The 17,969-nt window shown below is 45.1% G+C and overlaps 1 protein-coding gene across 1 annotated transcript in view; it reads right to left on the bottom strand.

The window, feature by feature from the left end:
- The window catches only part of Slc12a8 (solute carrier family 12, member 8), a 102,054-nt gene that overhangs the window by 31,502 nt on the left and 52,583 nt on the right, over positions 1-17,969 (bottom strand). Inside the window, exons 6-7 of the mRNA XM_013019321.1 lie at positions 9,482-9,569; positions 8,482-8,569 (exon numbers count right to left, since the gene is read on the bottom strand). Of these exons, the coding sequence (XP_012874775.1) occupies positions 8,482-8,569; positions 9,482-9,569 (176 nt within the window). The remainder of the gene's footprint in view (positions 1-8,481; positions 8,570-9,481; positions 9,570-17,969) is intronic.

Here is a 17,969-nt window from a genome sequence, read left to right as displayed (position 1 = left end):
TTTCCCTTTGGCATTCCTATGGGATGCAAATGATTTTACCCAATTGAGGACTGAAATCCCTAAAGCTTTAAGCCAAAAGAAAACCTTACTCTATAAATTAATTGCCTTGGGAAGTTTGTTGTAGTGACTGAAGGCGGATAACACAATTACTCAATAACCAACCTTGTTTTTTGTTTTATCTATCATGGGGCTTGACCTCAGAGCCTGAGTGCTGTCCCTGAGCTCTTTTGCTCAAGGCTAGTACTGTACCACAGTGCCACTTCCAGCCTTTGAGTAGCTAATTGGAGATAAAGAGTCTCACAGTTACTTTTTCTTCCTGGGCTGGCCTTGAAGCACACTCTTCAGATCTCAACCTCCTGAGTAGCTAGGATTACAGGCGAGAGCTACCATGCAAGGCCAACCTTGTTTTAGTTTTGTTTGTTTGGTTTAGACAGGGTCTGAATATAACCCTAGCTAGCCTAAAATTTGAGATCATCCCACTTCGGTCCTTTGTGTGCTGAGATTACGGGTCTGCACCCCTTTTCCTAGTAAGACCACGTTTCTTTCTTTCTTTTCTTTTTTGACTCTTTTCTTTTTTTGGGGGGGGGGGTCTGGTGGTGGGGCCTTAACTCAGGGCCTGGGTGCTGTCCCTCAGCTCTTCAGCTCAAGGCTAGCACTCTACCACTTGAGCCACAGTGCCACTTCTGGCTTTTTTCTTTTTGCTTATGTGGTACTGAGGAATCGAACCCAGGGCCTCATGTATGCAAGGCAAGCACTCTACCACTGAGCCACCTTCCCAGCCCGTAAGACCATGTTTCTAACCCTTTTTACTCTTCTGGTACCCACTCACCCATACCCCACATATTTATATGACCTCCTTTAGAATACACTCTGGACAAGATTTACTATTCCCTCCTCCATGTCATTCCACTATTTAGGTTAGTCCACTACCACCACATCTTCTTTGGTCTACATAGCAGTTTTGTTTTGTTTTGTTTTGTTTTCTGTCATGGGTTTGAACTCTGGGTCTGGGCACTGTCCCTCAGCTCTTCAGCACAAGGCTAGCACTCTACCACTTGAGCCACGGTACCACTTCCAGCTTTTTCTGCTTATGTGGTGCTGAGGAATCAAACCCAGGGCCTCATGCTTGCAGGCAAGCAATCTACCACTGAGCCACCTTCCCAGCCCCATAGCAGTTCTTAAATTGAACTGACATCAGACTTATTTACGGGGCTTCTCAAGACAGATTTCTGGGTCCCACCCTTAGCATTTTGGATTCAGCAGATTTGTGGAAGGGCTGAAAAAGTGGATCTTCAGCAAGCTCCTAGGTGATGCCAAGGGGCTAGGAACCCACCGGGAGCCATCAGCCAACCTCAATGCCAAGTAGCATCCTGAATCCATGCACCTTCCTCCATCACATCCTAGGCCCCTGCCAGAATGACGGCTCTAAACTCTGATCCCAAAGTCCAGGCTACAAGCACACTTACAGCTCCCTTAGGTCTGATACACAGGCCTGCTGGAACTCTTTGTCTAAACTCTTTAATCTACTTATTGTTTATTCAGTTCCTAATTGGGAATCAAGACTCAGCATGATGCCGGGTGCCTGTAATTCTAGCAACTCAGGAGGCTGAGATCTGAGGATTACAGTTCAAAGTTAGCCTGGGCAGGAAAAGTCAGTCAGACTCTTATCTCCAATAAACCACTCAGAAAACCGAAAGTGTTGCTGTGGCTCAAGTAGTAGAGTGCTAGCCTTTAGCTGAAGAGCTGAGGGACAGCACCCAGGCCCAGAGTTCAAGTCCAACTACTGACCCCCCCCCCAAAAAAAAGACTCAGCATGAACCTTATCTCTGCCATGACACCACCCTTGATCACCCTCGAACCTATGGTGTCCCAGCACCCCCACCTGAAGTTAGGATAATACTGATCACACTGTACCTCTATCAACTTACAGGTTTAATTTCAGCAAGTCTTTAGAGTTCTTGGTACCCACTACAGATATAAATGACAAATGAACAGATGAATGAATGAACAGAATCTGTGACCCATTTGACTCCCAGGCACTGCAGACAGAATAAGAGAGGGCAGAGCCATTCTTCCTGGGTGTCAACTTGCCAAGGATCCATGCTGCTCTCTATGCAGCTCCTGCAGGCTGAGCCAGAGCTCACCCCTCCCCATGGGGAAGCCTGTCTGTGTTCCCCATTACTGGTACCACACTGTAGACACAGTGGCCAGAATTGTGTGTTCCAAGCACTCATTTGCCCAACTATAACAGACAGGTTAGAGGAAACTTTCAGCTTTGTCAATCATGCCCTTCCTGATGGAGGTTCTCCTCGCTCATTTTCTTTTGATTTGTCTCCTCAGCAATGCATCAGATCTATGTCAAACATGCACGGAACACAAGCCCCTGGCTAGATCTTCTTCCTGGCTCATGAATGATCACTAAAATAATTTGACTGTATCTGTCAGGATCACTGTTCAGAAAATATCTCTCCAAAAAAGAGAGAAAGAAAGAACGAATGAAAGAACGAAAGACAGAAGAAAGAAAGAAAAAAGAAAGAAAGAACGTTTGTAGGATACAGAATCATAGGGAAGCTAAAAGATGAGGCTTGAAGAAGGGCGGGCTAAACCTGAGACACAGCCAGATCCTCCTCAGGAGCAGCGGGGGCAGAGTACTACGGCACCCCTGCTGCCCCGTGGATGGTTCCCACTGCTTTTTGTCTCATTCATTGCACTTGGACTTGTGGCCTGGCCTCATCCATGTGCCTTACCATGGCTGCAAAGTAACAGGGAAAAGGAGGTCTGATCTTTGGATTCCTGAATACTAAGACAGTACATAAAAATCGTAAGTGATCAGGGAGATGGCTGGCTTGACAGACACCACTTGGGGCCACCACAGAGCCCACCTTGTGTTGAATTCAGTGTGGACTGCTTTCCCTTAAATTTGTTCTCTCCTTCTTATCTCCAGTGGCCCTCACCTGTTTCTTTTCTTCAATGCCAGGCTTTTCTTGGTCCCATTCCCACTCCTTTCACATACCATTTTGTTACTGCAAGAAGTTCATGCCCCCTGACTTTGTGGTCAGTGGCATCTTGTGGTTTTCTCCCTGTGGCGTGGCTTGCAGTGCATGAGGAACCCCTGAAGGGTCAGAGTTGCGCACCCCTGCCCCACTCCACAGCACCTACCATGGAATCTGGAAAACAGGCTCAGCAGCTGAATTAATGAAGCCTCACAGCTTACTGGGATCTGAGCCCCTGTGTGAGGTAAACTCTTATCATGACTCATCTTCCGAGCGTTCTGAGCTGAGATGGAACTGACTATCAGTAACTTTTGTTTCTGTCTTCTTTACTAAAATGTCCACTGGGATAGGGTCACGGGGGGGGGGTGCCCAAATATAGAGATCTGTTTATGGTACGTTATCAGCTGTACTTGGAGTGGCCGGTTCACACACACACACACACACACACACACACACACACATTTTTTGTCAGTCATTGGGCCTGAACTCTGGACCTGGGCGCTGTCCCTCAGCTCTTCAGCTCAAGGCGAGCACTCTACCACTTGAGCCACAGCACCACTTCTGGCTTTTTCTGCTTATATGGTGCTAAGGAATCGAACCCAGGGCCTCATGCATGCAAGGCAAGCACACTAACACTGAACCACCTTCCCAGCCCACTTACATATATATTTTTGTGAAAAAATTATTATTCAGCATCTGGGCACCAGTGGTAGCTCGTATCTGTAATCTTAGCTACTCAGGCTGCTGAGATGTGAGGACTGTGGTTTGAAGCCAGCCTGGGCAGAAAAATCCATGAGACTCTTATTTCCAATTAACTACTAAAAAGCTAAAAGTGAAGCTGTGGCCCAAGTGGTAGAGCACTAGCCTTGAGCAAAAAAGCTAAGGGACGAAGCCCAGGCCCTGAGTTAAAGCACAGTGCCAGTAAAACAAACAAACAAAAACCTACTCAATCCATTTTCTGCAAACTAGATGAGATGTTGGCCTTTATATCCAGATAAATCACAGACCTTTTATAGTCCAGCCCTCTCCCACCTATAGCCCAGTTCTTCCTTTCTAGTTCTTCTTTCTGCCCCAGCTCATCCATCCATGCAACACAAGGCCAGGCATTACAGAGATAGCAATAAAGCACGGAGACGTGCTCCCAGGCCTCCCAAGACCCCAGTCATTTCCTCATTTGAATCATACTGAAAACTTGCTAACTAGGCTAGTGGAGGGAAAAGTGAGAATTTATCTGAGCAGACATGTGTCAACAGTTCTCAAAAATAAAAAAAAAACATGAGATGGTATTGTACACTTGTGGTAGATAGCTGTCTTCCCAACATTTTATATGGTACAAACTATACTACTTGCTTGAAAACAAATATATACATATACACACATATGTATATATATGTATATATCTTGCTCATGGTATTTTTTTTCGGCATCTAATTTGAGTCCACGGAGGAACTCCACCACCATGGGCTACTTCCTTTTTCTTTTCTTCCCTATCTGCCCCCCTCCCTTCTTGTCAGTCATGGGGCATGAACTCTGGGCCTGGAAGCTGTCCTTGAGCTTTTCTGCTCAAGAGTAGCACTCTACCACTTTGAGCCACAGCTCTCCTTCCAGTTTTTTTTTGGTGCTTAGTTAGAGATAAAAGTCTCATGGACTTTTCTTCCCAGGCTAGTTTAGAACTGCAGTCCTCAGATCTCAGCCTCCTAAGTAGCTAGGTTTACAGGTGTGAGCCACCTGTGCCCAGCTTGCTTCCTTCTCTTGAAGGGCTTGCTCAGCAAATACTGGCACGGGACTGGTTCTCATCTAATTCCTGTGGTCCCTGGATATTGCTGGGGAAGGACATCCCCAACCCTCCCAAGCCCAGGAGTATGAATGAGGCAATGCCTCAATACTTCCCAACCTCCTCATTCACATTTCCACAGAGACATGTTTTTGTTTTTCCTAACACCTTCCTTACACCACTGAGCAGCCAGCACCTTAGCGTTCTGTCAGCTTCTACTTCTCAATGGAAAAAGAAGCAAAGACTACTTTGCCTCCTGAGAGGCAGCCCTGTGCCCCTGACACTGTGCTAGGCTGGTGGCAGGAGCCAAGCAGAGGAGTGGGAGCTCTCGGACCTCTGCCCTGTCTGTCCCTCCCCATGCACAGCTGTACTGTGGGCTTTCAACGTCCCTCTCAGATGCATGAAATCACCACGATGAAGTCCGGGAAGGACTAGCACATACTCCTGGGGATTTCCCGATTTTAACAGACACACTTTAGGGATGTTTGTTTCCTTTCCTTTGTTTTATCCTGCTAGTTTGCATGTCCCTGGGCTCCTGAGATACTCAGTCTTTTGGATTGGTAATAAAGATCCATTTATTCCCTAGTCTGTGTACAAGTTTATTTTGAGACAATATTTGACCTATTTAATTCTTACTAAAACTGTTCTTTATGTAATTACTCTATCACTAAATAATATTAGCATCGTCTACTTTTCTAGTCAATGAAACAGGGCAGATCTGAGACAAGGGAATGTGTCCCTCAAATAAATGTCTCTATCTGTCAGAGTATCTTCATAAGAAGTGAACAGAAGTGGTAAGTTTTAATAAGCACCTACTATGTGTCAGATAGTATGGTATTTCATAAGCTACCCCAGAGTCACTGCAACAGGGTAAAGATAACATTAGTAAGATTGAAACCCAGAAAAAGCTCTACTGGGGTAAGGATAAAAAATAAGAAGAAACTTCTGGGAGAAACTATGGGTTGGGAACCAAACAAAAATAGGCGACTAAAGGTTCAGGAAATATAACAAGAAACAGATAAACTGACCAGGTGCGGATCTATGGAATGGAATCCAAGGCGGCCAGCAATGAAAAGGAGACAGAGAGCTGAGACAGGAGAAAGGAGAGAAGAAAAAGTGTTGAGGAGCTTATGCGAATCAGCATATGAAGAGCAGGATGGAGGCTGCCCAGCTTCTGTGAAGGTCATGGTAACGGTCATGGCACCCAAACAGATGTAGCCTTGCTTCTTCTGGGCCCAAGAAAGCTCAGAGATGGGCTAAGCAGTGAACCTGAACTAAGTGGTTTATTAAAATCATACAGGGGCTGTGCGTGTGGCTTAGTGGTAGAGTGCTTGCCTACCATGCATGAGACTCTGGGCTCTATGTGTACACACACACACACACACACACACACACACACACACACACACACACACACACTGAGTTAGGGATACAGCTCAGTGGTAGAATGCTTGTCTAGTATGTACAAGGCCTGAATTCAATTTTTTTTTGGGGGGTCTGGTCGTGGGGCCTGAACTCTGGGCCTGGGTGCTGTCCCTCAGCTCTTCAGCTCAAGGCTAACGCTCTACCACTTGAGCCACAGCACCACTTCCGGCTTTTTTCTTTTTGCCTATGTGGTGCTGAGGAATCGAACCCAGGGCCTCAGGCATGCAAGGCAAGCGCTCTACCACTGAGCCACCTTCCCAGCCCACCTGAATTCAATTTTAAGCACTGAAAAACTGTTAAGCCACATTTAGGTGGTAGCTTCCCTTGCCTCTTCCAGCTCTAGAGGCTGCAGTTCTATAAGTCAAGTCAGGCATGCCTGGCCCAATTGACTGCCTGCATCTGCAGTTGAGTCAGACCCCAAGAGGGACATTCAGGAGGAGGAATGGAGATTTGGTCAGAGGGAAAGATACTGGTGGCCCCTGGCAGAACAGCCAGTGGGGCAGCAGAACAGCAGGGTGTGATGATTTTTTTGATCCAGCTCTATCCATGTACTTATCAATAAGCTTACTACTGAGAACCCAGAACTGGCACATTTTTTCTTTCTAGGCCTTACAGTCATTTATTCCAGAACATAGTCGCTCATCCTTTCCACAGCCTCTCTATCTACCCTTCACTTGAGTGTGCGCATAATTATGTCAGTTCCCACAGGTTATGGCTAGAGAATGCTAGTCTAGAGAATGCTCCCCAGTGGCCAGGTTTGTCTGGGACAGGTGGCATTCTGAAGAAGGCTCCCTCTGTCTGTATTTATATTACTCAGTGTGGGATTTCTCCCCACAAAAGCTCTAATGTCCTGCTTCTGGAGATGTTTTTACCCTTGGCTATCGTGGCCTTCCTTGATACAAAGCTGCCTGCCCTCCCACACTGAGTTTTCCTTGCAAAGAAGAAGGGAGAGGGAAGAGGAGCCTCCTCATGAGGGATAAGTTGTCTTTTTTCTTTTTCTTTTTTGTTTATCTATATCAGAGTCTCTAACCGTTGAAAGGAGCCACTAGACAGGTGCAGCTATAAAGTGGGAGGAACTAGCCAGCACAAGGCACAGATGAATAGTAAGCAGTCCTCCTTGCAAAGCGATTCTTCAAGATCCTTCTTTATCCTTCTCACTCCCGCTGCTCCCTGCGGCCTTCCATTCCTCTCAGGCAGCCCTCAGAGAAAAGGACCTTGGGAAAGAACCTCACGGTGCGTGCATGTGTGTAGATGGACACAACAGGTACAGACTCCTTTCCTGAAAGCAGCTGGACCTCACTGCCTGAGGGAGCTGGGGCACGGGTTTCAGCTTCCTCCCTCCTGAGAACAAATGTCACCTTTACCTGGTGTCTACACACCCTAAAAAGAAACCTGTGCTTGTGTGGATGCCAAGCCCCAACTTGTGTGTAAAAAGTCTCCTGCACCAGCCTGCTCTAATCTTGGCAGATTTGCAGGCATCAGCACAAGAGCAAATAAATGATACTCTTTTCCAAACAGATCAACAGCAGTCCTCAGGAGATACAGCAAGAAAAATGCCCTAACCCACCAAAGTTCTAAGAAAAGGATGGGCTTCTCAGGGCCCGCTTTTCCTCTGGGAACTTGAAAGAAGTTAGGGATTTGGGGTGGAGGGAGGGGGGCGTTTTCAGAAAAATGTCCAGAAATCTTGTTCTTTTGGGTTCAAGTGATGCCAAATAAATGTCCTTGATGCTACATGACCTCCATTCTGCAAAGGCAGCTCGGAAACATAAGGAATACTCCAATCTCCTGGCATCATGCATGCCCTGAGTAGTATAAATACAGAGTCACTGGGATTCATGGGAAAGCTGGCTCTGCTTCTCCTTCTCTCACTGTCCCGCCCCTTCTCTGCCCCATCAACCTCTTCCCCATTCCTCACTTGCTTCTTGTGAGCAGCGGACACTGCACTTTCTGTTCATGGTAGAGGAAGCAGCCACGAAGAGCTGTGGAAGTAGGAACTCAAGGTGACCAGATTCTTCTGCCTCTGCCCTGATTTCCCATGGGAAGGGGTGTCGCTGTCACCTAGCACTTGCATTTGTGTGTCTTTCTGGATATATGCCCTGTTTCTAGTGATCCATAAGCTGAAGCTGTATGTTTTCTATATTTCTGCCAAGCCCCGCTCCCTTATCCCCAAACTTCAGTCCTGGACTCGGGACGACACGGACTCTAGACAAGACTGCAAGTGGAGAGGCGGCCATTTGTTAGTGGGAAGGAATAAATGACCTTGGCAGAGCACAGGACAGGGATACCCACCTTTTGGGCTATGAGGAAGTCAGAGCGAAGGGCCTCACGGGTGCAGGTGGCACCGAGCAAGAAGGTGAAGATGATGTAGAGAAACCACCTGCAGGACTCAACAGAGAGCAGAGCTGCTACCCACCCTGGTCCAGCCCTACCCCAGCCCCGTCCTACTCAGCCTTGGGTTTCCTATGGGACCCTGTCTCAAAATGAAATAGGAAGGCCAACCACAAACCCTCTCCAGCCAGCCTAGGAGGGTACTTTTTGTATTATTTATCTATGTTTTTTGTTTCTTAGGTTAAGGAAGAAAAATACACAAAGGGGAAGTGGGAGGCCCATTTGGCCTCTAAGTTGCCAAGACTCAGGCCACAGTGGCCTACAGCCTCACACCAGCGGGACTACTTCATCTTCCGGGGCCTCAGAGACCTACTGGACTCTGAATCACAGCTCACAGAGGGAAGCCAAGTGGGAAAAGGCAGAGCAGTGGCCTGGCTGTGTCCCCAAGCTGCCCGGTAACCATGAGTAAGTCACATGGTTCTAAGGGTTCCTCATTCCCATCTGGGCGGTGACAGGATGGGCCAAATGGACCCCCTGGATTCGAACCTTGATCTGTCTGACTGCAAAACTCTTCACCTCCATGCTGCCAGTGATCCTGGAAACTCACTGGTTAATAAAACAAAAATCCCCAAGTTCAAAAGAAGGATGAAGAAAGCACAGGGACTGGGTAGGAGGCTGAGGGGAAAAAAAGGAAAGAAAGGACTGGGCCTGCGATGTGCACTCATGGCCCTCCTCCCCTTCTTCCTAGTAGCATTCCCAGGCAAGGGGTGTGAAAGGGCAATGTCTGAACCCACCAGACGTGAATTTTCCAGCCCACCGAGTATTAAAAGGAGGATCAGAATGTGAAATAGATTGGTCACAGTCGGGCTCTCTTGGAACAATAGGGGCAATCCTCGCTTTTGCCTGGGGTTTTTTCTCTCCACTCTCCAGCGCCCGTTGATTGCCTTGGCGGGGAACTCACGAGATGCCGACAGCTGCGAGGGAGCCCAGGGGGATGCTGGCAGCAGGTTCCCTGAGGTCACCTCCCATGTTGAAGCCGGCCATGACTCCTGGAAGACACCCAGATGGGGACAGAGTGAGGCAAGATACGCCGTCAATCACCAGGGCCACCATTCCTTGCCTGCCGGCCCTCTTCAGGAAGCTATAGCACAGTAGGCCCTCCCATCTCGACTCTGAAAATAGACCTGGCAGCTGGGGACATAGCTGCATGATGCTGAAAGGGACCTTTGTGGGTTGGGTAAAGCTTTAACAACTATAAAAGCATCTTATCACCCAGTGCAAAGAATTCAGGGTGAGGGGAATGACAAGCCACACAAAGGTCCCAATAAGGCCTGTAGAGCTCTGCTTGCTGGACTGGGACAAAATGCTGGAATGATTCAGCATCAGCAAGAAGCCGGCACCTTCTGCTCAGCAGATTCCCTGGTCTCTGTTGCCTACTGATTACACTGGGGTTCAAGGGTCCTTAGGGCCAGGTGCCATCCAAAGCCAGGGTCAGGGACAATGTTCAGGGTTCCTGAGCTAACAATACTCTAAAAGGCAATCCAGTTGCTATCAACACTGTGCCACAATCTCCTTTTCACTATCACCTCTAGTCCCCAAGAGCACTACTAAAAATGAATGTAGCCATCTTGGTGAGGGACTAGCAGCAAGGCTGGTGGGGAGAGATGTAGCCCTCTCTTCCCTACACACCCAAGTGAAGGAGGAGGTGCTCTGAGGTGGAATGAGGTCCCTGCCAACAGAAGTTCTGGCCATCAATGCCATTGGCCATGGAGCTAGAAAAGGGGGCCAGGTTATTTCCCTATTTTATAGAAAAGTTCTCAAAAGGCCTTATTAAAGCTAGTAGTCCTGCAATCAGTAAGTGGCAAAGCTAGGATTCAAGCCTGGTCTGCCTGAACTCGGATAATTCTGTTAAGGGAGGTGAAAGAGAAAGAAGTAAACCTTTAGTACCACAAAGTTACAGTCTGACTGCTTAAATGATGGAACAAGACTAGGGCCTGCAGTGATCCCACCACTAGGATTTTATTCAAAGTTAACACTTAAGATCTGGGTAGAGACTTAGGCCAACATGTTTGTAAGTACCTGCTTAGAGTAGTGAAAATTACAAATGACTTAATATCATTTTTTTAAAAAGGAGGCTTGGCTATGTACATGTTGATATGTCATTCAATAAACAGCAGATCTCAAATATTGCCAGGGAATTGCTGTGACAAGGGAAGATATTTAAAGTCATTGTTTAGTTTTAGGAATTCTATTAGAAAATAGAACATATGGTATGATCCCACTGTTTCAAAAAAAAAAAACCCAACAACTCTGAAAGCAAATAAAGAAGAGCTAGAACATATTCTAAAATGTTAACAATGTTATTTCTAGGTGATAGAAGAACAGATCTGTTTTTATTACTTGATTATTTTCTGCAATAATCATTTTGGAATGTAAGAAAATAATATTTTTCTAAGTTCTTTGTTAGCCAGGCACTGGTCTATAGTTCAAGATTCAGTAGGCTAAGATCTGGAGGGTCAAAGTTCAAGGCTAGCAAGAGAAAAAGAAATCTGTAAGACTCCATGTACAAAATAACTAGCCCGAAGCTGACTGGGAAGTATGGCCCAATGGATCAAGTGGTACAGTGCCAACCTAGTGAGCTGGAGGCCCTGAGTTCAAACCACAGTGACACAAAAACAAACAATTCATTTGACTCTGTGACCTAAATGCCACAATAAGCACATAGGCGTCACAGTAAAGGAGGAATTCTAGCTCACTACTTTTTTTTTTCAGGGAACAACCTTAAAGTTTATTGGTTTTAATGTCTGAAATGGATTTACAGAAATAGAGAAGCAGAACAGGAATATTATTTACCTTGACCATGTTAAAAGTCAGCCCACAATTAACTGATATTTGGAAGTTAAAAGAAGAAAAAGAAACAAATAAAATCTTCATCATAGTAATGTGGAAAACAAAAATATAATCTTTCTCTTCCAAAGATTTAATGGCTGTAATGTTACAAGCTTCAGTTAGTCCAATAAGAAAACTTGAAAGGGGCTGAGAAGGTGGCTCAGTGGTAGAGTGCTTGCCTTGCATGCATGAAGCCCTGGGTTCGATTCCTCAGCACCACATAAGCAGAAAAAGACAGAAGTGGTGCTGTGGCTCAAGTGGGAGAGCACTCACCTTGAGCTAAAGAGCTGAGGCCCAGAGTTCAGGCCTCACAATGGACCAAAAAACAAAAAAGAAAACTTGAAAGACAATTCAAGAAATGTCTTTTTTCTTTTTTTTTTCTTTTTGTCAGTCATGGGGCTTGAACTCTGGGCCTGGCTAGCTCAAGGCTAGTGCTCTACCACTTGAGCAACAGCACCACTTTCAGTTTTCTGGTGGTCTATTGGAGATAAGATTCCCACGGACTGCCTGCCCTGGCTGGCTTTGAACCTCAATCCTCAGATCTCAGCCTCCTGAGTAGCTACGATTACAGACATGAGCCGCTGGTGCCCAGCAAGAAATGTCTTTTGATCTAGCCATTAAATTTGTTGAGGAAATCATTAGCAAATATTTATATACCAGTTACAACAAAAAGTTGAGTTTTGCTGGGCACCAGTGGCTCACGCCTGTAATCCTAGCTACTAGGGATGCTGAGATCATGCTTCATGATGACCGGAAAGTCTGAGAGACTCTCATCTCCAATAAACTACTCAGAAAAAGCCAGAAGCGGTGCTGTGACAAGTGGTAAAGCACTAGCCTGAACACAGATAGGCTCAGGTACAGAGCCCAGGCCTTGTGTTCAAACCCCAGGACTGGGGAATGGGGAGTGAGGGGGGGAAGTTGAGTTTCTAAGTGTTTACTAAGAAGAACAAAGAAATTTCTAATAATCTGGAATGGGTTGTTTGTCTTCAGCATTTCAAAGACTGTTGACTTGAAACCATGAGACAGTATTTGAGAAGAAAGAGTACAGTGGGTGTGTGGGTGAATAACTATGTTCCCTTAAAGTTGAACATTTTTCATGGGATTCCCTCCACTCACCTACTGATAATCAACTTTCTATAGCTTTCCTGCTATTTCCCTAAAAACTGAAATATAAAAGATTATGTATTCCCAGTACCAGAATTTTTCTGAAAATTTTGAAATATAAAAGGATTATGTATTCCCAGTACCAGAAGAAAAATGATTATGAACATTTAAATTGACGACAGTGGAAGGTGGTGCCAATTGCTCATGCCTGTAATCCTAGTTACTCAGGAGGCTGAGATCTGAGGATGATGGCTTGAAGCCAGCCCAGGAAGAAAACTCAGTGAGACGACCTCCAATTAATCACACAAACACACACACACACACAGACACACACACACCACACACACCTGGAAATGGAGCTGTGGCTCAATGGTAGAGTACTACTACCCTTGAGTGAAAAAGTTGAGGGACAATACCCCGATCCTGAATTAAAGCCCCAGTACTGGCACAACAGAAATAATAAAATAAAATAGGACAGTGACTGAAGCAGTCCTAGTTAAACATACTTTATACATTAAAAAAAACAACTAAAAATGCATCAATGGTACTCACTAGACACTATGTTGAAAATGAACTATACAACTTATGGGTGGGGGGCTGGGAATGTGGCTTAGTGGTAGAGTGCTTACATGGAGCCTTGGGTTCAATTCCTCAGCACCACATAAACAGAAAAAAAAAGCTGGAAGTGGCACTGTGGCTCAAGTGGTAGAGTGTTGGTCTTGAGCAAAAAGAAGCTTGGTGATAGTGCTCAGTCCCTGAGTTCAAGCCCCAGGAGTGGCAAAATAAATAAATAACTTGTGGATGGGGACAGGAGGGAAACACTGGGAGACAGTGAGAGGAGTGACATTGTCCAAAAAGAAATGTATTGTTTAGCTGACTTATACACCTGTAACCCCTCTGTACATCACCTTTATAATAACAATAAAAAATAAGAACTTTATCTTGACATTAGTACTGGAGAACAATAGTAGAAAGGGCTGGGAAGGGAGGGCAGGCTAGAGTCAGCTTGGTACTAGGTCTTTGCACTTACCAACATGTTCTGTATGTTCCCCATGTTACTATCCATCTATGCTTTGCAAGATGTTCTGAGCCACCAGGGCTCAGAAATGCGGTAAAACTCATATGAGAATTCTTGTATCGCTTCTTACAACTGCGCGTACATTGTGCATTCAAAACAACAACATAATTTGTTGCTTCTCTCAAAGTGTGAGATTCTGAATCCATCACAAACACCCTTGCATTTCCCCACACATTGCTCCCAGGACTCTTGCTGGCTTTCTGGGACAGTGGGAGGAGAATGGGACCATCTCCCCACAGAGCAGCTTCAGGACTGAGGAAGAGCCACAAAACAGATGGTCAGAATTGGACGGGAAAGACCACAGACAAGGACCTGGGAACAACCCTTGCTCCAGAGAGAAGGCTGAGGGGTGAGGCCTAGGGAGCCAGCATGGACACCTGTGTTTCTGCTGGCAAAGCATGCATTTGGTGGGCAGGCTTGCACATCCTGGCTGCCACTTACAGATTTTTATCCTTGTATTTCTGCACAATTCTTAGGCAGATGTTCTCTACTTGCTGGGAGTTAATTATAAATGTCTTGCTTGGCAGCTAGATCTAGAGAAATTATTTTGATTCAGTGTGTTTTTTTGCCCATTGTTGTCAACTGTTACAGAAGATTCTTCGTTGTCAAATGTTACAGAAGATTCTTCGCTTTCTTTCTGCTTCCAGTGCAATTTGAAAATGTCATTGTTAATGTCAGAGCTTGATCTATACTTGGTACAGTAGTACAGATTCCATATACAAATGTCTTATAAATATTATAATTTTTAATGTCCCACAACTGAAGGTTGAGAAAGTTTTGATTAAATAAGATTGCCAGACAAATGAAGAGAAGAGGTGAGAATGTACTAAAAAAACTCAATGTATATCCTACAAAATTAAGAGAAGTGAGGGCAAACAAGGGTTGGGAGGGGTGGATAAGAATGTTGAAAAGGGTAACAATGGTAAAGACACATTGTATTTATGAACTTCTTTGTACTATTACGTAAAGATAATAATAAAACTAAAAATAAACACAAAACAAAAAGGTTCTCCAGATGCTGGTGGCTCATGTTTGTAATCCTTGCTACCTAGGAGACTGAGACCTATGGACTGCAGTTTGAAGCCAACCCAGACAAGGAAATCTGTGAGACTCTTATCTCCAATTAAATTACAGAAAAAGCTGGAAGTGGTGCTGTGGCTCCAGGGGTAGAAAGCTAGCCTTGAGCAAAAGGAGCTTAGGAACAGCATCCATAGTTCAAGACTCAGGACTGGCCAAAAGAAAAAGGTTCAAGAAGGCTACAAGAGGGGAAATAAGCCACCCCTGATCTGTAGTTTGAAGGCCAGCAGCATCAGCATTGCTTGGAGCTTGTCAGAAATGCAGAGTCCTAGGTCCCACTTATGAGTCAGAATCTGCATTTGGTGACAAGCTCTGTGACTCGGCAGGGAAAGGGTGGGGAGCTGTGAAGGGCTGTGCCACACAAGGATTTGGCTATTGAACTTCAGACTTCAAATTGGTAGAATCCTGAGTCTGTCACTTACTCATTTTGTAAAGTTGGCTATGTAACACTTCCAAGCCTCAGTTTCTCAACTGCAAATGATGAATAATATTAGTTCATGGGATTATTGTAGACAATTATGATTGGCTTCAATATCTTTAATGTTATCACATCAAAGCAATGTTTGTAGCATTTCTTTGCTTTATTCATTGTTTTGTTTCAGTCTTTGTTGAAAAGGTAAAGTGCCGAATAAATGATAAATACTAACCAAACTTTGAAACAAAAAAAATAGAAGATTGCCAGGTTTTTCCTACCAAATTTACTAGTATCTACAATATATTAACAAGAGAAATACAGCACAGTTTACTAAAACTTATTTGACAATGAGCACTATTTTTTCCAGAAGGACTGGGGACTGGGCCTTCTTATGCTTGCTAGTCAGACACTACTACAGGGCTACACCTCCAGCCCTTTTGGGGACTGATTATTTTAGGTCATTCTTCCATGCATAGGTTCCTATATACAGGTAAGAGCCACCAGAATCTAGTGACATGAACAATTTTTGTTTTGTTTTGCTTTTTGGTGCTGGTCCTGGGGCTTGAACTCAGGGCCTGGGCACTGTCTCTGAGATTTTGTGCTTAAAGCTAGTGCTGTACCTTTTGAGCCAAAGCTCCACTTTTGGAGTTTTGGGTGGTTAATTGGAGTCTCCATACTTTCCTGCCCAGGCTGGCTTCAAATTGAGACCCTCAGGTCTCAACCTCTTGAATAGCTAAGATTACAGGTATGAGCCACTGGAGCCCAGCATTTTTAAATTTTGTTTGTTTTTGTTTCTTTAATGAACACTTTTAATGGAGCCTGAAACCTGCCTGTCCAGACCCCACCTCTTCCCCACACTGGCTTACTGGCTGATCTCCTTAGCCACTGCTATAGAAATCTTCCTCTCTGTTTCTTGGTGGAGGCAGACCTGGTCATTCCTCCATTTCCTTGTAGGGATTCTGCTGGGAGAGTCAGTATCAAATAGTGGCACTTTCAAATGCCAGGACTCCAGCAAGGTTTGCTGGCTTCTGGTTGGGGTGCCTCAGACACCAAGTGTCAGGTATCCTCTCCAAAGAGCTCAGGGACAACGCCCAAGCCAAGTTCAAGCCCCACAACCAACAACAACAACAACAAAAAGATTATGAGCGTGAAATTAGAATCAGGGCTTAGAAGGTGCTCCCACAAGTGGGAGCTTGAAGTCTAGACTTCATTAGCTTCCTGGCAGATGTTATGTTGTAATATGACCTAGTGTGTTGGAAATTTAAATCCAAATCAAAACCTCATGTTAATGGTATTCAGAGGTAGAGTATGTGAGAAATAATTAAAAATAGCTGAAGTCACTAGGCTGAGTACCCATGATGATGGCATTAGTGACTTTACAAGAACTGAGAGCTGGGACATGGCTCAGGGAAGAGAACTTGCCTGGCATGCACAAGGCTTTGGGTTTGGTCCCCAGTACCATACGCGCACGCATGCACACACACACACACACACACACACACACACACATGTGTGTGCACAAACAACTCCAACGGCCTAGCTAGGCATGGTGGTGGTGGCCTATAATCTCAGTGCTCAGGAGTTAAGAAAAGAGGATTTTGAGCTCAAGACCAGCCTAGACTATATACAAAGAAAGAGAGAAAGGAAATAAAGAGAGGAAGGAGAGAAAAAGAGAAAGAAAGGAAAAGGACACCCAAGCTTGCGTGCTTGCCTTATCTCTACATGTGAAGCTTTCCATGTGGCAAGGAGGCCCTCACCTGGTGTCATGCATCATACTTTGAGACTTCCTATCCTCCCGAGCCACAGCCAAATAAACTTCTACATTTGATAAATGACTCAGTCCTAGGTATTTTGTGATAGCAGCATAAAATGGACTAAGCATACTTTCTTCTGATAGTTTTCTTCTGAAGATTAAAAGAAAGATGATATAAAAGGTGATCATCACAATGCTCAACATGATAGATTATTGTAACAGTTATAGATATTTATGATAATTTTGATAAAACTATAATTATGTAAATAAGATTATAAAAAGTACATATAATGAAGATTCTTTCTTTTCTCCTGTTCCTGTCAACAAGCCCATCAGAGTCTGCCATCTTCCAGTTATTCTTTCTTGGTCTCTCTATGCATTAAACTTGGGGTGTCCATTCTGGTTCAGTAAGTGAGTGTTATTTTTCTCATTGGGCCCAGAACTTGGGAGGAGACTGTCTGGAGGAGGAGGAATAGGATGGTGGGTGGGGTGGGCACTCTTGGCCTGGGTGGAGGAGGTGAGTGACTTCAGTTCATCCTGATTCTGAACATGGATTGTGATGTGGGAGGGCGGAGGATCTTTTAGGCAGAGAGCCAATCCAAGGGGCACAGCCTCCTCCCAGAGTTTCCCAGCATGCCTTCACAAGCAGTGGGAGGGAGTCAAGCTTTAGAGATCAAAGGCATTATAGAAATAGCAGGGTTTGAGAGGGGAAGGTGGCTTAGTGGTAGAGTGCTTGCCTTGCATGCATGAGGCCCTGGGTTCGATTCCTCAGCACCACATAAGCAGAAAAAGCCAGAAATGGCACTGTGCTCAAGTGATAGAGCGCTAGCCTTGAGCTGAAGCACTGAGGAACAGCACCCAGGCCCTGAGCTCAGGCCCAAAAGAAAGAAAGGAAAGGAAAGGGAACAAGAAAAGAAAGATAGAACGAGCAGGGTTTTAGGACAAGGAAAATGGTTGTGGATATTTTGGTAAAAGCTGTTGGTTTCCTTACCAAAGTTGTTATGCTGGGTGTGGTCGACCACAGGCCCCAAGTGCTGATTGTGGCCAAAGGGTTCTTAATCCTTCCAGTAAAAATTCAAGATCTGGGGACAAGAGTTATGTGACTTCACACAACTGGTATTTTTCTCAGTGAG

This window comes from Dipodomys ordii, unplaced genomic scaffold (assembly GCF_000151885.1).
Source record: "Dipodomys ordii isolate 6190 unplaced genomic scaffold, Dord_2.0 Scaffold45, whole genome shotgun sequence".
Classification (NCBI taxonomy): domain Eukaryota; kingdom Metazoa; phylum Chordata; class Mammalia; order Rodentia; family Heteromyidae; genus Dipodomys; species Dipodomys ordii.
The sequence above is the reverse complement of the archived record's forward strand: the minus strand, read 5'-3'. Positions and strand labels throughout refer to the sequence as shown.